Genomic DNA, 22,941 nt, shown 5'->3' on the forward strand with positions numbered 1-22,941 from the left:
CCTTGTTGCTTGTGAAACTGAAGGGTTATTTCCTGCTTGTGTTCTGTGTCCAGCAGAGTCTGCCGTGACCTCTGCCTCATTTTTCTCCTGTAGGGCACCAGGCATTATGAGGTGTGATGGCAAGGTGAGAAGAGGGGACAGAGTCTGCACTGGCTTTCAGTGCAGATCTGGTAGATAAGACTGTCACTCAGATTTCTGCCACCAAATAAAGCCACATGGCCATACCTTGCTTCAGAGAGGCAGGGAAGGACGGTCTTAGTGTGAGTCCGGAAGAGGGAGCCTGAAAAGTTTGCTGAAGAGCACACATGCCCACCACAGGCCAAACAGAGAGGAAGTTAGTTCTGTCCCTCTGCTCCCCTGGGAGGTCACAATAAACAAATAGTAGCAAGGCTGTGGGTTTTGTGCAAGGGAGTGGACACTAGGAGTATGAATGACTAGAAAGGCTGTCAGAGGAGGTGTAATTCTGGAGTAGGCACAGTCAGTTTTCTCAGCTGAAAAGGAATAGGAGGACATTCTACCCTGAAAGAATATTGGGTACAATGGCTTGAATGTATGAGATGGCATGATTTGGAGAATTCAGGTGTTTTTGCATTGCTGATGCCTAAAGAAGCCTCGCCATGTGAGAGGTTTAGAAGGAGATGAGCTGGACCCATTCAAGTCCAGAGTCCTAAGCACCCAGCCCTAAGGCTGGGGCTGGGTGGTTGGTGGGGGCAGGAATGCAAGAGGCATGGAAAGTCCTTTCAGTAAAGTAAAAATTTTTATAAGAAGTTTGAAACATACATGGACAACAGTAAAAGGAATATAAGCATGCTCTGGAGAGACATCAAGGGCTGTGGAACAAGAGAGGAGAATATCATTTTGCCTAAGAGATACCAGGGGAACTGGAAGAATTTTGAAAACAGAACTGAAGAGGAAGTTCTGTTAAGAATAAACCATGAACCAAGGCAGAGGAGCAGGGGAGTTGCCAGTTTCATTTCCTTCATCAGCATCCATTGAACATCATCCTAGCATGAGGAGCGCTGTGATGCACTGGTCCCTCAGTGAAGGGGTGGAGTGTGAACAGTGGAAGTCAGCCTACAAAGGGAAGGTTGAGGTGGGATTTTGAAAGGCATGCAGAAACTCCAGCTGTTTGGAGTCATCTATGCTTACTCTACTTTTGGTACAATGAGGTTATTTTTCGTACCCCCACGTTGGTAAAATTACTATCAGTCTGTTTTTTTCAGTCTTAAAATGCAGTACAACCTATCATGTTTTTGCAGCAAAAAGGGCATAAAGTATTTTTCATTGTATTTTGTGTTAACCAAATTTTTATGGAAATTATACTATTAATTTTATTTAAATTCAATATCTTGTCTTATTACAGGTCCCATTCTTGTTACCAGTTGGAGAAAACAAATATTAAAATTCCAGCTCTTTCACATGGTGATTATGAAATAACAATAAATTCTCTACATGATTTTGGAAGTTCTACAAGTAAATTCACACTAAATGAACAAAACGTTTGTAAGTATTTGAAAACAAACTCGATTTTAAAGTAACTCAAGTGTCACTTGTTAGTACTGTGGTGCTTTCTGGTTTTTTTAATTTCATGTGTTATGCTAATACTTTTAATTCACTCAGCAACCTTCCTATGAATTGTAGATGGTAGCCAAGATCAGAAGGAAGCAACTTTTCTTCTGGCCAGTCAAAATAGCCCAGAATTCAAGCTCCTTCCCTCAGTTCCATACTCTTTCCTTAGCCCCCTTGACTCCTGCGTACCTTTCAGAATTTCTCAGATGCCCCTTGCTCTAGGGCGTAGTCTTATCTGGGAAGCTACTGAAAAATGACAGTATTAGAATCAGAAAGGCAAATCAAGACAGACTGTAGGAGACTCAGTCGATTAATAGTTCATTGTGTTTTACATATCATGTAATGTATTGGTAGCATTATAAATAATATTGGTCCTGATCATGATTAGAATAACAGTATTGGGATAAGAAAATTGAAAAGCAAATTAGATGAGTGTAAGGAACATCAGCAAATCTTTGAGCACCTACTGTGTGCAAGAGAAACTCTGCAATGCATGTATAGCTGTCCTTTAGAGGATCTGGGTCTCTTGACAATTTGCTACTAAATAAAAGTATGAAAATTAAGTGTCTGTGGATCTAAAGATGCTTTCTAAATTATATAAAGCAAACAAGATTATATTATATATACACACACACACAAAGTTTGTACCTACCATGTGTAAGCATGAAAAATTCTTCATAAGATTTTTAATTTCTGCATTTCTTAAAATCACCTGAAAATTTGGGTCATTTTGAAGCAGAATGTGGGTCCTGTAAAAAATCTGGGAATACTTTTATCTCCTGATGTCCTAAGGAAGCAGGAGCACGTAGATTGTGGGTAAAGCTGAATTAGCATTAGAAGAAAATAAGAAAGATTTTCATTAAATTTCTTCCCTATCTCAGTTTCTAGAAAGCAAGTTAACATTGTCCTCACATGTCTGTTTAGCACAAAGAAATGCAGATGGCAGTTAATGGGAACTTAGGAGAAACTTCCCTGTATGCTCTAAAGAAAAGAAAGGGAACAGTGGCTTTTTAAAATCCTTGTATTTGTAATTATGGCCCTTACTGTCTTTAGCTTGAAATGTTGGATATTACTTGTGTTTTTAAGAGTAGCCCAATACTATTTAAATAAAATGTAAATTATGTGGACTTTTCACGGAGGGAAGCATTTTAAAGATGAGCGTTGTCTTAGTAAAATACTCCCGTGTTTCATAAATTGTAAGTTACTACATCATGTGACATCCTGAATCATTTGAAAGAAGAGCTGTGTTCTTGGAAGCCTCTTGTTCTTTTCTGGTCACACTGGCACCCTGAACTTTCCCTGTCCTGGCACTAAATCAACTTCTTACCTCTCGTTTGTCTGCATTTTTCCTTTTCCACAAGCAGCTGCCCACTTATAACTTCTTTTTAAAGCATCCTCCACTGTCCTTATACAGCTGTGTAACTGTTGACTTTGCTCTGTAGTTTAGACTGTAAATCCACATGTTCTGTGTCCTGTACAGCCCTAAACACTTTACATAAATCCAGTGTCGAACACTGTGTTGGGCAAATTTTAGTTAAACCTATTTTTAAGAACTATTTTTAAGTTCCGAGATTCATGTGTATTGGTTTGTTCTGCCCTTTTTGTTATTTAGCATATTCAGCTACCCTAGCCCTGCACTGTCCTGCAGTTTGGGGCTTACCATGACTATATGTAATTGGTCCTTGAGCTTCTAGGATAGAAATGAGGCAAGAAAGGGTGAGTCTATGGATTTCTTCTAACTCACCTTTACTTTACTGTTATTTGAGGAGGAAACATGCAAGAAAGTCCAAGTCTCTCTGATTCTCAAACCAGAAAGCCTGCATTTCATAGAATGGAACATGCTCATACCTTCTTTGTTTTCCATTGGTCCAAAATTTTCCATGATTTATCTGCCCTTAGGGAGAGTTAATGATTTTCAAGGATACATTACTCTTCCTGCTACCTTTTTTAGTGTCCTAGATTCTCCCCAGGAGATGCTCAAACCTTTGAGCATGGATTTTTTTCTCTTTACCTTTTGTAATGCAGCTTCAGAGCCCACTGTTCTCCTAAACTTCTTTCTCAGATATTAACAGTAGCCTCGCCAGTGGTTTTTCCAGAGTCTTCCTCTATAAACTGTTTTATTTGGCCCAGGTAACAACTATTTGTTTTTATTTCGATGATCCTGGATTTTCTCTGGTTTCCTTCCGCTTCTAGGATTCCCTCTCTGGATTCATGTTGGTGTTTTTGGCTCCTCGAAGGTGTAATTGTCTATTGGCAGCCCCTAAAAGGAACTTTGGCTGGTTTATGTCTTTGTGTTCATGCTCTTTTCTACCACTACACTCAGTGAGTTCCTTTTAAGTCTGCATCCACGGTTCTGACTCCATGGTATCTTCTTTCCTTGACGCTTACTCATCCACTGCCAGGCTTCTGTGTCTCTTCACAGTGGTTCCCGATTCCTTTTGCTCCTCTTGCTGCTTTCTGAGCTAGAAACTTGAGAGAATATTGGTTGTTTCCCTTTTTCATTAGAACCAACCCTTTATTTCTTTGATGTAGTCATTTCTTTGAAATGTCCATGACATCTTTTCCATAGATGGCATCTTAGTTTATATCCTTGTTACTCTAGCCAGGATTGCTCCAGTGGTCTCCTAATTGGTGACCTTATCACCTGTCTCAATCCTCCGCAGTCTGTGTTGCATACCACTGATAAAGGAACCTTTCTGACACACTTCTTATATCCTGCTACTTCTGCACAGTAACCATTGGCTTCTTAACTCAATGCCTTAGTCACTGAGACAATCCTGCTACTATTTAATGGTATCTAAAATCAGTAATGCCCATAGCATTTCTCAAGTGGGTGACATCCCCCAGCACGAGAGACTCTGACACCAGGAGATGCCTGAGACAGCTGCAGAGAAAACAGAGAGAAGCCTTTACCAAAGGAAGCTTTCTATATTTTGTTATTTTCTTAGGGCTAGCCTACAGCCATACAGAGGAAACTCGTTTTCTTTGATGTTGCCTACCTGTAGGTTCCTGACTAAATGACACTGGAGTACTGTGGAAATCTAGTTGCTGTTTGTATTAGAAAATGTGCTGTGGATTTAAAACAGCCAGCTAATAAATAATTTTCTTAAATTTGGCTGATTAAGCATTGGGAGCTACCTCTACAAATAACTAATATATTCCCCTTTTTCAGAAATTTGAGAGAATGTTGGTCATTACCCTTCATTTCTTTGATCCAGTCATTTCTTTGAAATATCCGTGACATTTTATCTTTTCTATATATGGCTTCTCAGTCCATGTCCTTATTACTAGGTTCTAGAGTTTCCTTTTAAATCTTGATTATTGATTTTTTGATCAAGAAGGAATAGAGTTTATAAGTAGTTGATTAGCGGAGTTACAGAATGAAAAATCATTACTTATTTTACTGAGTTTTCTCTTGTTTCCTTTTTTTAAAGCCTTAATTCCAGATACTCCAGAGATCTTGAATTTGTCTGCTGATTTCTCAACCTCTACATTATACCTAAAGTGGAATGACAGGGGTTCAGTTTTTCCACACCGCTCAAATGTTATCTGGGAAATTAAATTTCTACGTAAAAAGAGCATGGAACTCATAAAATTAGTAAGTTTGAACATAGATTTTCTTCCTATGACATTAAAGAAACTGAGTAATTTTTTTCAAGAAGACTTAAGGTGGTATCAGTGAACTTTTAGATTATTTAGGAAGTAAATCAGATGCCTTTCAGGGTTCATTGAAAACATCATGCATGATTTAAAAATCACTTGTTAATTATTAAATGATATGTAACCATTATAGATAGTGTAGGAAATTAGGGGAGAAATAAGCCGTGATTCTACCACTTGAAAATAGTAAGTACTGTTTTTGTATATTCCTGTCTGGACTTGTTTATATGCATGTTTTTATGTAAATGAAAGTGTACATTTAATTTAGTGTATTATTTTACCTTTGTCTAATGTTTTGAAGCATGTTTAGCCAGAGCTTAGCCATAGAGAATTTTTTTTATAAATCTGTAAGCTTGAATTTATCAGTACATGCTTTTTCCCTCTCTTGTTTTTTCAATCCTGTTTATGAATGGCCTCTAAGGAGTAATGAACAACAGTTATGAAAAGTTTGACAGCTGTTACCTGGAAATGCTCCCTTTCAGCCTTTTACTCTTTTTCTTGATAGATTTGGAGTTTGCTTAGTTACAGGTTTAAGAATTAGAAGACCATCTCGTGATTTTACAGTTTATTTGTTCAAGTTGCTCAAGTACATAGATAAAATAGTAAAGATAATAAAAAAAGATTATTCTATATTTCATACTTTCTTATTGTTTCTCTTTGACAACCCATGTATTTCATTCCTAGAATAACAATAGTCAGCTAGCGCCTAGCCTATATGGGACAGTAGCCTATTGCTTCTAGGCCACATACAAACCTGTATGGCATGTTGCTGTACTGAATAATGGAGGCAATTGTAATATAATGGTAAGTATTTCTGTATCTGAATATAGAAAAGATACGTAAAAATATGGTATAGAAGACTTTAAATGGAGGAGTGGCTTCAAGATGGCTGACTAGAGGCACCTCGTACTCACCTTCTCTACAAAGAAGAACCAAGATAGGGAGTAGTAGATCGTCACACTTCATATAGATCATCCTAGAGAGAGCATCGGGATTCAAGAGAAGTGACAGGAAGCACCTAAAGCAGGGAAGGAAGAGGAAAGTGAGGCAGCCAGCAGAATACCAGCAGTAGCTCCACTGTTAAAGTGCATTCCATGTTCCCAGAGTCCCCTGCCTGCAGCTGCTGAAGCACAAGTGGGACATGATGTGCCACCGCTAAGGCTGAAGCATGAGTGAAGCACAGACTACAGCTACTGAGACTAGAATGCAAATTGTGCGTTCCCCACTTGCATGCCTATGGCTACCATTGAAAGCAATCTCTCCCTCCTCAGTAGCAGGGCCGCAGCACAGCCACTGCTGCTGTCCACCTGAGCATTCTGGAGGGAGCATGGAGAACACTGCATGCCTGCCTACCACAGCTAGTGTCTACATGTACTACGAGAGGGCCTGAGGCCAAGCCCACCCAGCTTTGTTCCCTTGCCCTGGTGCCAGAACTTACAGCCTATGGGCCTAGGAATCACCTAGCCTAGTCTACCACCATCAGCACCTGAGCACCTCTCCTAGGGGCCTGAGATTGGGCCCACACACCCTGCTGCTACCTCCACAGCTGGCACCTACTGCACACGCTACCTGCGGGCCTGAAGACTGGCCCACTCAGCACATTGTATCTACTGTCAGCACCAGAGCGCACTGCTCAAGACCCAGAGGGTTATCCTACCACTGCTACTGCCATCACCGACACCACACCTGCTGGCCAGGGGCCTGAGAACGTACCCAGCCCACCACTGTCAATACCAGCATCCAATCAAGCCACCTGGAAGCTCAAGAATTGGCCCCCTTGGACCCACTAACAATGGGGCCAGTGAATGCCATCCTGGGGTCCAAAGACAGGCATACTCAGCTTACCACTTCCACTGCTGGGACCCAAAGACTGGACCACTTACACCACTCTTATTCAACAATAGTACTGGAAGTCCTAGCGAGAGCAGTTGGGCAAGAGAGAAAATAAAAGGGATCCAAACTGGGAAAGAGAGAGTCCAATTGTCACCCTTTGCTAGTGATATAATCTTGTATCTAGAAAAGCGTAAAGACTCCCCCAAAAAACTTAGATTTGTAAATAAAGTTAGTAAAGTTGCAGGAGGTAAAATCAATATAGAAAAATGAGAAGTGTTTCTATATGCTAATAATGAACTGGCTGAAAAAGAAATCAAGAAAGCCATCCTGTTTACAATAGCTACAGAAAAATAAAATACCTAGGAATAAATTTAACCAAGTAGTTGGAAGATCTCTATAAGGAAAACTACAAAACTGATGAAAGAAATTGAAGAGGACACAAAGACATTCCATGCTCACAGATTGGAAGAATTAATATCATTAACAGGACCAAACTGCCCAAAGCAATCTGCACATTTAGATTCAATGCAGTCCCTACCAAAATGCCAATGTCATTTTCCACAGAAATAGAAAAAACAATCCTAAAATTTGTATGAAGTCAAAAGAAGCCCAAATAGCTAAAGCAGTCCTGAGTAAAAGAACAAACTTGGAGCCATCACACTACTCAACTTCAAAATATATTAAAAGGTTATCTATAGTAATCAAAACAGCATGGTACTTGTATAAAAACAGATACATAGACCAGTGGAACAGAGTAGAGAATCCAGAAATAACTATGTTTTTATAGCAAACTGATCTTTGACAAAGGTACCAAGAACATACATAGTTGGGGAAAGGATATCATCTTCAATAAATGGTACTGGGAAAATTGGATATTCATATGCAGAAGAATGAAACTGGATCTCTGTCTCTCATATACAAAAATCAACTCAAGATAGATGAAAGACTTAAACATAAGACTGAAACTATAAAACTACTAGAAGAAAACATGGGGAAAATACTACAGGACATTGGTCTAGGTAAAGATTTTATGGCTAAAACTGTAAAAGCACAGACAACAGAAGCAAAAATAGATTATATTAAACTAAAAAGCTTCTGCACAGCAGTGGAAACAGTGGAGTGAAGAGACAGTCGGTTGAATGGGAGAAAACATTTCCAAACTATTCATCCAACAAAGGACTAATATCCAGAATCTACCGTGAACTAAAACAACTCAACAATTAAAAAATTAATACTCCCATTGTAATGTGGGCAGAGCACATGAATAGACATTTCTCAAAAGAAGACATATGGACAACAGGTATATGAAAAAATGCTCAATATCACTACTTACCAGGGAAATACAAATTAAAACCACAGTCAGATCAGCTCACCTCTGTTAGAATGGCTATTATTAAAAAGACAAAAAAACTTATATGTTGGTGAGGATGTGGAGCATGGGAAGCTCTTATACAATGCGATTGGGAATATAAATTAGTACAACTACTCTGGAAATCGGTATGGAGATTTCTCAAAAAACTAAAAAGAGAACTCCTATAGGATCCAGCAGTCCCACTTCTGGGTATCTGTCCAAAGGAAAAGAAATCAGTATATTATAGGGTTACCTGAATTCACATGTTTATCATGCCACTATTCACAATAGAAAATATATGGAATCAACCTAAGTGTCCCTCAGTAGATGAGTGGATAAAGAAAATGTGATATATACACACAATGAAATTCTGTTTGGCCATAAAAAAGAATGAAATCATGTCACCTTCAGCAACCGGGATGGAACTGGAGGCCACTTTGCTAAGTGAAATAAGCCAGGCACAGAAAGATAAGTATAGTATGTTCTCACTCATGGAGACTAAAAAAGCTGATCTCATGGAGGTAAAGATATTATTAGTAATAGAATGATAGATACTAGAGGCTGAGAAGGGTGTGTTGGTGTGACAGGGGCAGGAAGAGAGGTTGGTGAATGGGTACAAAGATACAGTTAGATAGAAGATACAAGTTCTATGTTAGATAGCCAAGTAGGGTGACTGTAGTTAGCATCCATGTATTATATGTTTCAAAGTAGCTAGAAGACTTGAAATGTTCCCAACACATAGAAATGATAATACTCATGAGATAATGGATACCCCAAATACCCTGACTGGATCATTACACATTCTGTGTGTGTAACCAATACTCACATGTATCCCATAAATAGTATGTATCAATAAAATGTTTAAAGAGATAAAAAATGGTACACCTGTGTAAGGCACTTACCGCAAATGGAGCTTGCAGGACTAAAAGTTTCTCTGGGTGAGTCAGTGAGTGTATGTGAGGGCCTAGGACATGACTGTTCACCACTGTAGTCTTTATAAACATGGTACAATTAGACCACACTAAACTTATAAAACTTTTTATCTTTCTTTGGTAATAAATTAACCTTAGCTTACTGTAACTTTTTTACTTCAGAACTTTTAATTTTTAAAAAACGTTTTGACTCTTTTGTATTAACACTTAGCTTAAAACAAACACATCGTACAGCTGTACAAAAATATTTTTATATCCTTACTCTATAAGCTTTTTTGTATTTTTAAAAATTATTTTTCTTTAACTTTGTAAACTTTTTTGTTAAAAACAAGGACAAAACCACACACATTAGCCTAGGCCTACACAGGGCCAGGATCATCAGTATAACAGTTTGCCACCTCCACATCTTGTCCCACTGGAAGGTCTTCGGGACAGTAACATGCATGGAGCTGCCATCTCCTCTGGTAACAATGCCTTCTTCTGGAATACCTCCTGAAGGACCTACCTGAGGCTGTTTTACAGTTAATTTTTAAAAACATGTAGAAGGAGTACCCTCTAAAATAACAATAGAAAGTGTAGTACAGTAAATACATACACCAGTAACATAGTCATTTATTATCATTATCAAGTATTATGTACAGAGCACAATTATGTGTTACACTCTTATACCAGCAGCACAGTATGTTTATTATTCCAGCATTACCACAGACACATGAGTAATACGTTGCACTATGACATTATGTTGGCTATGATGTCACTTGGTAATAGGAATTTTTCAGCTCCATTATAATCTTATAGGATCACCATGCAGCTCCATTATAATCTTATAGGATCACCATGGTATATGTGGTCCCACATTGATTGAAGTATTGTTATATAGCACATTACTGTATACCTTGATTCTTTTTATCCTCACAGCAGTCCCAGGAGGGTGATACTATTATTATTCCCATTTTACAGATGATACAGAGTCACAGGAAGACTTTAAGTGGTGGAGTCAGGATTCCAACCCAGGCAGCTTGGTTTCAGAGTCTGCTCTTAACTGCTACAATTTATATTTTATAAGAAATATATATTTTTTAATTTAAAATGTCCTCCCCTTTCTTCTCACGTATCCTACACGAACCTACATTTCAAGACCCAGGTCAAATCCTACTCCCTATTTTATTTTATTTTATTTTATTTATTTTATTCATTTGTTTTTAGAGATAGGGTTCTGCTCTGTCAACTTGGCTGGAGTACAGTGGCATGATCATATAGCTGACTGCAGCCTCAAACTCCTAAGGGATACTTTTGCCTCAGTGTCCTGAGTAGCTGGGGCTACAGGTGCATGCTGCTGTGCCCAGCTTTTTTTTTTTTTTTTTTTTTTTTCATTTTTTATAGAGATGGGGTCTCACTTTTTTGCTGTCTGCCTACTTATTTTAAAGCCCATCCTTTTTTAAATTTATTTTATTTTATTTTATTTTATTTTTGAGACGGAGTCTTGTTCTGTTGCCCATGCTGGAGGGCAGTGATGTGATCTCGGCTCACTGCAACCTCCAAATCCCGGGTTCAAGCTATTCTCTTGCCTCAGCCTCCCCAGTAGCTGGTACTACAGGCACATGCCACCATGCCTGACTAACTTTTTGTATTTTTAGTAGAGACGGGGTTTCACCGTGTTAGCCAGGATGGTCTCGATCTCTTGACCTTGAGATCTGCCCGCCTCAGCCTCCCAAAGTGCTGGGATTACAGGCATGAGCCACCGTGCCCGGCCTTAAAGCCCATCTTAATTCAGCCTGCACACTCTCACTTTTCGTGATTCTAATGGCAAGTCTTTTCTGTTAATCTAATTTGCAGCTAGCTTTGATACAGTTCTGCCAGTGCTGTCTTAAAGCTATTATTTATTTAAATTATATTGCTTAACTTGTCATTGTGGCCTAACATTTTGCATTCTGGGTTACCACTTACGGGCTTAGGATAACTCCTCAAACCTAGTTTTTATCATTTGCAATATTTGCTCTGGGGTCTGAAAAGTAAATAGTATATCTGTAAAGCTGCTAAACAAATATTATTTGTCACTACTCCCTTTAGGGACAAGCCTTTTTTATTTTTTTATTTTTAAATTTTATAATTTTTTATTACACTTTAAGTTCTGGGATACATGTGCAAAACTGAAGGTTTGTTACATAGGTGTATATGTGCCATGGTGGTTTGCTGCACCCATCAATCCGTCACCTACATTAGGTATTTCTCCTAATGCTATCGTTTCCCTAGCCCCCCAGTCCCTGACAGACCCCGATGTGTGATGTCCCCCTCCCTGTGTCCATGTGTTCTCATTGTTCACCTCCCACTTATGAGTGAGAACATATGGTGTTTGGTTTTCTGTTCCTGTTAGTTTGCTGAGAATGATGGCTTCCAGCTTCATTCATGTGTCTGCAAAGGACATGAACTCATCCTTTTTTATGCCTGCATAGTATTCCATGGTGTGTATGTGCCACATTTTCTTTATCCAGTCTATCATTGATGGGCGTTTGGGTGGGTTCCAAGTCTTTGCTATTGTGAATAGTGCTGCAGTAAACCTATGTGTGCATGTGTCTTTATAGCAGAATGATTTATAATCCTTTGGGTATATAGCCAGTAATGCAGTAGCTGGGTCAAATGGTATTTCTGCTTCTAGATCCTTGAGGAATAGCCACACTGCCCTCCACAATGGTTGAACTAATTCACACTCCCACCAACAGTGTAAAAGCATTCCTATTTCTCCACATCCTCTCCAGCATCTGTTGTTTCCTGACTTTTTAATGATGGCCATTCTAACTGTCATGCGAAGGTATCTCTTTGTGGTTTTGATTTGCATTTCTCTAATGACCAGTGATGATGAGCTTTTTGTTGTTGGCCACGTAAATGTCTTCTTTTGAGAAGTGTCTGTTCATATCGTTTGCCCACTTTTTGATGGGGTTGTTTGATTTTTTTCTTGTAAATTTGTTTAAGTTCCTTGTAGATTCTGGATATTAGCCCTTTGTCAGACGGATAGGGATGAGGCTTTTTTTATTTTTAATGTAACTTGAGGAGGAACTAACTAGAGAATACTAGAATTAAAGAGGGACACTGAAATGTGAGTGAAATCAAACTTAAATGAAGGGACTGTTATGCTAAAACCGTATAGCTCATTCCACAACATGCGTAAGTCAGCCAATGACAAGACAGTAATTCCCTACTTTTGGGAAAAAATTTGGGAAAATAATAGCAAGAAACAATGAGAAAGAACACATTTCTTTAGAACTGTAATGTAAGGGAAAATGCCCCAGGGCATTTTTATTAATAGTGTGTTATTAATGTCAGTATTTAAGACAAAATTGCTGTGATCAGTCATTTTATGATATAATCCTATTATTTTATACTAATGCTATTATTTTATAATAATTTTAAAGTCAAGAACTCTTTGCATTCATGTTTCATTTGTGAGGCACTTGTCTGTCCATGGTCTCTGTGTCTGGCGGTGGGAGCTGTGTGCTGCACACACTGGGAAGAGCTCACCAGGCGCTGCTCCCCCCCACACAAATACTCCTCCTTGACTTTCCCTGGAAACGACCTGTTTCAACTCTTTTAACTGATCCCTTTCATTATTTATCTTCATTTCTCCAAATAACATGCTTATGTTGCTATTTCTTGATAGCAACCCTCTCCCTTTCCTTCTCTCCCCCTACCGCCTCATTTCTCTCTCTGCTCCTCCCTCGCCCTCCTTCTCCCTGCAGCCTGCCATTTTCCTAGCTTTTTCCAATAGAGTCTATGATAATTTTTGGTAGAACAGTATTCATCATTTGTATTATGGTCTATAGAAAAATCCACAATTTTTTGTACACGCCTTATATTGCTTTTTTGTTTATGTCTCTGCTTCATTACTTTAATCCTAAGTTCTTTGCAGGCTGTGTAGATCTCCTTGGAATTTTCAAATATACTAAGTACTTTATCAGTTTTATCTTTGCGAATAAATCTCTCTGAGGGCCTTCTGACTGGCTTCCCAAACTTATTCACAGAAGGCTCACATAGACACTGATAATATTTGTATAGCACAGAGTGTGGTAAATAGCTGAGACCACCTGTGGCCAGAGGCATCACAGAGGCTCCAGTAGCCCCAACCCCTACCAAGCAGTTCTAGGTTTGAATGGATTAATACCTAGATATATTTATAACTCACGCAAGATAGACTTCAGTGTCTTTCAGCACATTTCTTAGGAAGCTGTGGTCCAAGGGGTCTCCGTCATCTAGGGTATTTCCTACAACTTTGTTTTATGATGGATCTTCTTTTTGCTAAATCTCCAGTCGTTCTCTTATTTCCTCATTTTTGTAGAAGCATATGCACTTGCCCTTGATATCTTCCAGGGGATTGCTTCCAGGACCTCCCTTCGATACCAGAATTCAAAGATGCTCGGTAGTGTTTGCATACAACCTACGGGCATCCTCCTGTATATTTTAAACCCTCTGTAGATTATTTGTAACACCTAATACAATGTAAGTGTTGTGTAGATAGTTGTTATACTGTATTGTCTAAGGAATAAGGACAAGAAATGTCTGCACATGTTTAGCACAGATGCAATTTTTTTTTCAAGTATTTTTGATCCACAGTTGGTTGACCCCACAGATGTGGAGCGATGAATAGAGGGAGCCAACTGTCAGTAGTGATTTGCTATTGTAGGTATTCTCTGCTATCTATAGGAGCTAGCTTGCAAATATAATTTATTCTTTTAATTTAATTATTTAAAAATTTAAAAGCTTGTCAGCTACTATTACTGAGAAGTTGTAGAGGAACTGGAACTTTCATATGTTACTGGGCGGAGTGTAAAATGCTTACCAAATGAATACATGGAGATACCACATTTATGAAAATGTCTATTCTGCACTTCTGCATGATTACTAGTTTAACTGGGTATAGAATTACAGGTTGGGAAATTCTGTCAAGATTTTGAAGGTATGATTCCATTGTTTCTTAGTGTGAATCTATCTTTATCTGTTGTGCTGGACACTCATTGGGCCCCTGTCAGTCTAAAAACACATGTGTGTCAACTTGGGAATTTCTTATTTTATTTCTTTGATTCATCCTTCTCTGTCTTCTCCTTTTTTCTTAGAACTTCTGTTCTTCATGAACCTTCCACAACAATCCTCTAATTGTTTTTATCTTTCTTGTTTTCTATGCATTTTCTATTTTCTGAGAAATTTTTTCTAAACTGGATTTTGCATCCTGCTATTGAATTTCTATTCATATGTTTACTAATTTATAGAAGATCCTTTCTTTGAAAGGATTTATGTTCTTTTTTTAATGTATCCAGTTTTTGTTTCATGATGCAATATCTTATCTCTGAGGATAGTAATGATTTAAATTTTTTTTCTACATGCCCTGTTTCCTCACATTTTTTCTTTTTCTTTTCAGTTATTGACTTTCATATTAGAATTTCTTGTACACTTTCTGGTCATCCTGGTTGCTGCTCATAGTTAAGTGAGGGGCTCTTAAAAAATTTTTTTTAATCTAATTGGAACTTTGGTTTCTCTGGATAGGACTTGTTGATGGGGGCCCTCCCTCTAGAGTGATGAGGATGGGCTATGCAGGTGGCAAATGCCAAATATTATTTTAGGTATTTCATCTTGATGTGTCCATGTGACTCAGAAAAGTTCATTTAGACTATTACCTGGTGAGGATTAGTCTGGCAAACCAGTATCCTGGGAGCTGAGCAGAGGACGAAGGCATAGGTTAGCAATCCCCCCGTTTTTGGAATGATAGTCCCCATTTTCATCTCTTCCTAAAATTCTTCAATCCAAAGATATTCTGTTTTACTTTTCCAGAACATAAATCTTTATTCTTCTGCCAAGGTAAATGAAGGTAGTCCTTCGGTAGCATGGAGTGTGGGAAGGGATCTGGATAGCCAACATATCTTCAAACGACTTTCAAGCAGTCCTGCTGTTTTGAGCTTTTTATTTCCAGGGGAGCCTGGGACAGCCACTGACTGAGCCCTTTGGCATTTCTGTGATAGAAACAAGCTGGTTTCCTGTATTTCCCATTGGATGCTTAAGATTTCGTTTTCTCAGGTCTTCTACATCAGTTACCATTATCCATCTGCTTTCCAGCTTCCAGATTTTAGTGATGTTGCTTTATCTCCTACATTTTGTCTTTGTCCATTCACACCTTAAAAAAAAGTTTACTCTTACTTTGGAGTGATTTCAGGAGGTAAGGGAGAAGGAAATAGTTGTTTAATCTATTGTGTTTACCTAGAAGTCCCAAGTTATCTTTTATAGCACCTCAATATTTTATTGAAATCTTGCTCATTTCTCACAATTGATAATATTTTGTATTAGTATAACATACATATTTAATCTTCTATTTAAAAATAAAAGTAAATATATAGAATACTTATATAAAAAACGGATCTAGTCTAAAACTATTTTATTGAAATGCTGCCCCTCTCCTTGACTTAAACTTTTGAAAGTACAACCCCATTAATTCTACTCTGAAAAATTTAAGTCGTTAGGCAGTGGTATACAGGTTGAGCATCCCTCATCTGAAAATCCAAAACTCAAAGTGTTTTAAAATTCAAAACTTTTTGAGCACCACCATGATGCTCAAAGGAAATGCTCACTGGAGCATTTCAGACTTGGGATTTTTATTATTTTATTTATTTATTTTTTGTTGTTTTTAGACAGGATATCATTCTGCCATCCAGGCTGGAGTGCAGTTGCATGATCTCAGCTCACTGCAGCCTTGACTTTCCAGGCTCAATAGACCCTCCCACCTCAGCCTCCTGAGTTGCTGGGACTACAGGCACAAGCCAGCATGCCTGGCTAATTTTATTTTTTTATTTTTTATTTTTTTGTAGAGACGGGGTTTCGCCGTATTGTCCAGGCTGGTCTTGTACTCCGGGGCTCAACGGATCTGCCGGTCTCAGCCTCCCAAAGTGCTGAGTAAATTACAGGTGTGAGCCACTGTGTCCAGGCAGATTTTAGATTTTTAGATTAGAGATGCTCATCTGAGAAGTATATAATGCAATCTGAAAAGGTGCAAAATCCAACACACTTGTGGTCCCAAGGGATACTCAACCTGTATTTTCTTGCGTACCAAATTGAATGTTTCAATGAATAGCAACATCTTATATAATACATTAGGGTCTAAAGTTGAAGAAGTAAACAAAAATGAATCATGATTGTTGTTACTCTGCTATTATACCTTACACAAAACTGAGTTGTATTAAAGGACAAACCATAAACTTAGCTGATGATCTTATGGAATCTATTGTGTCTTTTAATTCTAAAGGAAAGCAAAACATATTGCTACTTGGAAATACAGTTTTGTGTTTGTGTTCATTTTTAGGTGACCCACAACACAACTCTGAATGGCAAAGATACCCTTCATCACTGGAGTTGGGCCTCAGATATGCCCTTGGAGTGTGCCATTCATTTTGTGGAAATTAGATGCTACATTGACAATCTTCATTTTTCTGGTCGCAAAGAGTGGAGTGACTGGAGCCCTGTGAAGAACATTTCTTGTAAGCTTATATTTAAAGAATGTTTGTTTCAAGTGAATTAAATTAGTCTCACTTAAGAGTAAGATTTAGTTTGAGCTTTCACTTCTCATAACCTCATTCAGCTGCATGAGGATTACCTGGGAGCTGCTAAGCCCACCATCCCTGGAGATTTTGATCAAAAAGTCTGAGATAGGCTTCAGGAATCTATATTTCGAAAGAACTTTCTGAGTGGTTGGATAAACATACAGGTTTGAAAATCACTGTCATAGGAATTGAAGAGCATTGAAAATTGTGTGTAGATGATACTGAGATGAAATCTATGTAAAAAAAAAAAAAAAATGGTTCCCAATTTCTGGCTCACAGAGCAGACCCCTAGAGGCTACAGTTATTGCCAGGAACACGGGGATCTGCAATCATACCAAAAAGCATCCGTACATTAAGTAAAACTCATATACAGGGAGCATGTTGGCAGTTTGGAATGGGGGGCCTGGAAAATTGTTGACCATAAAATGAAATCCTGAAAAGGCTGGTAATCATTGTAGAGATAGATCACTCTGTGGAGAAAAGGATTAGAGGAAGGAAGGGGACTAGATTAAAGTAAATTGCTTTTTTAGGGTGTGGAGTACTTGGGCATATATTCAGGCAGATGGAAAGTAAGACATATGCCCTAAATACATTGAATAAAAGGAATGGAATTATTTAGTGATTTTTGGGGGACGTGGATTGTTCACATGTATATATAAACCCACTGAATTTCAACCCTTAGACTTCTTAGACATAAACCTATGGCATTAACTTTAGACACTGACCTGTAATCTGCTTCTGTTTCCTCACCATTATCCCTTCATAAGTAAATAAAACCACATACACTTTTAAAAAATTTGTCGTATATATCTTGCTCCTACAAAACCTGTGGAACACACCTTATCTTTGGACCATTATCATTACAAAGCACCTAACAGTTTGTAGTGTATATACTGGGCTATTTTAAAAGTCATCTTATGAAAAAAAAAAAAAAGTCTTAAAATACAGAAAAGTTTACGTAAAATACTTGTATATAAAATGTTTATAATTCCTCTTTTTCTTTCTAGGGATACCTGATTCTCAGACTAAGGTTTTTCCTCAAGATAAAGTGATACTTGTGGGCTCAGACATAACATTTTGTTGTGTGAGTCAAGAAAAAGTGTTATCAGCACTGATTGGCCATACAAACTGCCCCTTGATCCATCTTGATGGGGAAAATGTTGCAATCAAGATTCGTAATATTTCTGTTTCTGCAAGTAGTGGAACAAATGTAGTTTTTACAACCGAAGATAACATATTTGGAACGGTTATTTTTGCTGGATGTAAGTATATGATTTTAAAGAGAGAATTCCTATTAACCTGTTTTGGTCCTCCTTGAATGCCTTAATTCTTCTGGAGTGGGGGGTGGGAGGAGTGATTCTGTTTCTTTCTCATTTCTTTGTTCTTTAATTTAAAGGATATACAAAGGAGGCAGTAGAATATTTGCTTGTTTTAAAATGAATTGCAAGCTTGTTTTCTACATAACCGGTATCTGTGTAATTTGTTGGTTTTGTAATCAGATTTGAAACATCTGGCTTCTAATGTTTAGTTTAAATTCTTAGTTAACAGTTTTGTTAAGTCAAGGATAGTATATAATATTTCTTAACCGTGCATTGTTTAGAAATTATGTGAATTCATTTTCCAGTTAAAGTATACCTTTTTTAAAGTATCTAAATTAAAGAAATTATAGCAATTTTACACAAAATCTTTCAGTAGCATAACATATCTTCTCCAGCTTTTAACTATTATGTTTGAGGAGAACAGGCTGGCAGGAGGACATGGGTGAGGGGAAACGTACTCTCCCACTGCATTCTATATATGATGTATGCTCTGTCATTCAAGGTGTCTATTAACATGATCACCCTACAGTCTAAAATTCCATGGTATTTCCAAAAACAGTTGTTTGTTGTGGGCTGCCCTGCCCATGTGGCTTGTGTTGAATGTCCACAGATAAATATGTAGAATTTTTAGGTCTCAATTTTAGTTTTTCTGCCTCCCTTCCTTGTAGCAACTGTAATGTTTTGGTGTCACTGACAGCTTCATCTTTATCAGTGAGTCCCTTTCTCCCTGTATGCTGAATTAGAAGTCTGGGATTTTGGTCTAAAGGTCACCTGAATAATGTGTGTAAGATAGATTGACTAGATTTTATGATATTTCTTTTGATTGCTTAGTGCTTTTTCTTTGTTTCTTTTTATGATTCTCAGCTGTGGTCTAGATCAGCAGCTCTCTCGTTTACTCATACAGTACTTTGTGATGAATTTCATTCAGATACCGACGTATTCCCAAAGGAATAGCCAGGCTTAGGTGCTCGTCTCAGCTTGGTGGCTGTAATCTGACTCTCTTTTTGTCTCCTGAGTAATGCATTTGGAATTCAAGTGAAAGTGAGGTTATGTTGAAATTTAAATCCTGGAAATCATACCATCCTTCTTAATGGAGTGTTAGGAAATTACTTGCAACATTTCTCACAAATAGTCCTGGAGTCTAAGTTGAGACCCAGTGGTATATGTAGTGAAGTTGCTTCGTGAGCAATACCAAAAGTGAGCTATTACTTAAAAGTATGAAAGAAGAAATAAAAACTTAAAAGATGAGACTATGCACTGTTTCCATTTCTGTTATATCAAACAGTGTTGTAATCTTTTATCATAGTAATAGAACAAGCTGATTTAATTTATAATTTAACCTTCACTTATAACATTTGGAGGTTGAAATATTGTACAATATTTGTTGAGCAGCAGTAACATCTCCCTTCAGAGGGAACTTTTAGGAAATTTATAAGAGCAGGTTATTTCGTGAGTTAGGTATCAGGATTCATTTATTTCCTTTTCTTTATGGATATCCTGTTAAGCCACCATTTACTGAAAAGACTGAAAAGAAATTTAGGCCGGGTGCGGTGGCTCACGCCTGTAATCCCAGCACTTTGGGAGACCAAGGCGGGCGGATCACAAGATCAGGAGATCGAGACCATCCTGGCTAACACGGTGAAACCCCATCTCTATTAAAAAAAAAAAAAATACAAAAAAATTAGCCAGGCATGGTGGCAGGCGCCTGTGGTCCCAGCTACTCGGGAGGCTGAGGGAGGAGAATGGCATGAACCCAGAAGGCGGAGCTTGCAGTGAGCCAAGATCACACCACTGCACTCCAGCCTGGGTGACAGAGCGAGACTCCATCTCAAAAAAAAGAAATTTATCCATGTGCCATGTTGATTTCCTGCACCCATTAACTTGTCATTTAGCATTAGGTATATCTCCTAATGCTGTCCCTCCCCCCTCCCCCAACCCCACAAAAGTCCCCGGAGTGTGATGTTCCCCTTCCTGTGTCCATGAGTTCATGTACCCTAAAACCTAAAGTATAATTAAAAAAAAAAAAAAAAAAAAAAAAAAAGAAAGGCTTTCCTGCAAGAAAAAACTAAATCCAATACACAGTCCAACACTGGTACATCTCAAGCATACTTGCTTATACAAGGTTAACGACATAAGTTACTGATTAAGTCGGTAGGCTTCATACACCTATGGGCCTTGTTTATAAGAGCTGTACAAGTTAAATTGTTAGAGAACAAATGCATTTTGTTTGAGTCAGTATGTAGCCGTCTTGTCTAGGCAGGAGGAAAAAAAATGGATACCAAGACTGTGATCCTTTTGGAATAAAATCTTTAAATGCAAAAAAAAAAAAAAAAAAAGAAATTTAGAATCAGCTTATTAGTTTTTCCCTACACACACGTCTGCATGCACACACACCTACCCAATCAAAACCTGCTGGCATTTTGATTGGGATTACATTAAATCTATGGATCAATTTAGGAGAATTTTCATTCTTAGAATATTTGTATCTCCCAAACTATGAACATGGTATATCCCTACATTTACTTGGGTCTTCTTTAATTCATCTCAATATGAGGTCTTTATATCTTTTGGTAAATTTTTTCCTAGTGCTTGGTGTTTTCTGGTATTATTAAAAATGACTTTGTTTTTTAAATTGCATTTTCTATTGACTGGCATATAAAAATGTAGTTGATGTATACCTAGCTTTTAACCTAGCTTCAGTTGATTATTTTAGAAGTTAATTTCTTTGAAAAGAAAATAGTACATTTCAAATACTGTCCTCTCAAATTTTTCCCCTTCTGTCTGTCCTTCTATTTATCTCTTATTTGCTCTTGTTATTTAGATTTTAATATTTCAACTTAATATCTACCAAATCCTAAAATAACCAGCATTTAAAATATATTCCAAATTTTTGTTATGTGGTTTTAATAGAGTGACTGAATATTTGGCCTTAGATTTAAAACAGTTTTCAGAATAAATATGTCAATGTTTGTTTACTTATCTAATTGTTAAACTCTCATATAAACACTCATTAATCCTCTTAATGTTACCTAAAATATCATTGAAGGATGTTATCCTTATCTCTGGGGAAGGTATGAAATTTTCTAAGTTTTGGTTGATAAACTAAGGAGTATTTTTTTTTTAATTCAGGTTTGTGAAAAAAAAATTTTACAGAATTTTTAAACAAGTAGTTTTTTTTAAAAAGAACTTTTACCTAAAGTGAAAGATAGTTTGGATAAATATGACAGAGGAAATACCAGTTTCTATATGTGTATGGTTAAACATGATTACAGAAATATGAATTTCTACAATAAGCAGTGTCAGACTGCAGAATTTTCATTTATCACTTTTTTTTTTTTTTTTTTTGAGACGGAGTATTGCTCTGTCGCCCAGGCCAGAGTCCAGTGGCACAGTCTGAGTTCAGTGCAACCTCCACCTCCCAGATTCAAGCGGTTCTCCTGCCTCAGCCTCCCGAGTAGCTGAGTCTTCAGGCACCCTCCACCACACCCGGCTAATTTTTGTATTTTTAGTGGAGACGGGATTTCACCATGTTGGCCAGGCTGGTCTCAAACTCCTGACCTCAGGTGATTTGCCCACCTTGGCCTCCCAGAGTGCTGGGATTACAGATGTGAGCCACCGCACCTGGGCTCATTTATCACTTTGAAGGTCTCGTCTTTTACAAAAAAAAAAAAAAAAAAAAATTTCTTTAATTTTTCTAGTCCTGCCTTAAAGCCAGGGAGAACAGTTTTGATAAAGAGAAAAACAACAAAAGAGCTGCGGTCAGTTCGAATATACTGAGATGCAGAATTTTACCAAGAGTTTTCTAAATAACAGTACTTATAATGTATTTTAGAACTCTGAAACATGTAACATGACTTACTGATTTTCAATATGATTTGGTATTTTCAAATCACAATGTATTGATGATAGATGATAATACTTTTACCCTGTAGATTTCTCTGACTTAACATATTAGACACAGGTTTCTTTGAGAGATTTGGTAGCCTCTGAAATAGGATTAAGGGAAAAAAGTGATAACTGATCTTTCAGGTTGCTATAGGGAGTTTCCAAATGAGCTAAGAGTCATTTTTCAGTATATTTTAATCTGTCAATTCTAATGTAATATGAACTCTGACAAGACATGCTACAGAGAATAATTCCTGCATTATTCAAAAGTAAAATGTAAATAGTAAATTATTTCATTTTTTAGGAAATTGTGGAAAACATTGACATTTATAAAATATTATGTTTTCAGGGAAAATATGTGTAATCATGAGTACCTACATTTTTCTTCTGTTAGATCCACCAGATACTCCTCAACAACTGAATTGTGAGACACATGATTTAAAAGAAATTATATGTAATTGGAATCCAGGAAGAGCGACAGCATTGGTGGGCCCACGTGCTACAAGCTACACTTTAGTTGAAAGGTAATGGTAACTGGGAAAGGATGTCAGATGGCAAGGAGTACGTTGGAAGTACATGTTAAATGACATAGGGAACTGCACTAGATCATTTATGTTACAAACAAGATATAAAACCAAATATGCTGTATAAAATTACACTTACAAGTACTGCAGTTCAGCCACATGTACACTCAATTTCATGTCTCCTCTTTTAAGAAGCTTAGAATGAAGAACACTTGAACAGAGACTGTTTCTGGGTAGTAAACTTATGGCTGATTATTTTCTTCTATTTTCTGTATCATATACATTTTCTTCTCT

The 22,941-nt window shown here is 37.5% G+C and overlaps 1 protein-coding gene across 1 annotated transcript in view; it reads left to right on the forward strand.

Moving 5' to 3' along the window:
• The window catches only part of LIFR (LIF receptor subunit alpha), an 82,434-nt gene that overhangs the window by 27,998 nt on the left and 31,495 nt on the right, over positions 1 to 22,941 (forward strand). Inside the window, exons 4-8 of the mRNA XM_055245644.2 lie at positions 1,364 to 1,503; positions 5,004 to 5,167; positions 16,682 to 16,856; positions 17,927 to 18,181; positions 22,518 to 22,647. Coding sequence (XP_055101619.1) covers positions 1,364 to 1,503; positions 5,004 to 5,167; positions 16,682 to 16,856; positions 17,927 to 18,181; positions 22,518 to 22,647 — 864 coding nt within the window. The remainder of the gene's footprint in view (positions 1 to 1,363; positions 1,504 to 5,003; positions 5,168 to 16,681; positions 16,857 to 17,926; positions 18,182 to 22,517; positions 22,648 to 22,941) is intronic.

This window comes from Symphalangus syndactylus, chromosome 16 (assembly GCF_028878055.3).
Source record: "Symphalangus syndactylus isolate Jambi chromosome 16, NHGRI_mSymSyn1-v2.1_pri, whole genome shotgun sequence".
In the NCBI taxonomy this organism is placed as follows: Eukaryota; Metazoa; Chordata; class Mammalia; order Primates; family Hylobatidae; genus Symphalangus; species Symphalangus syndactylus.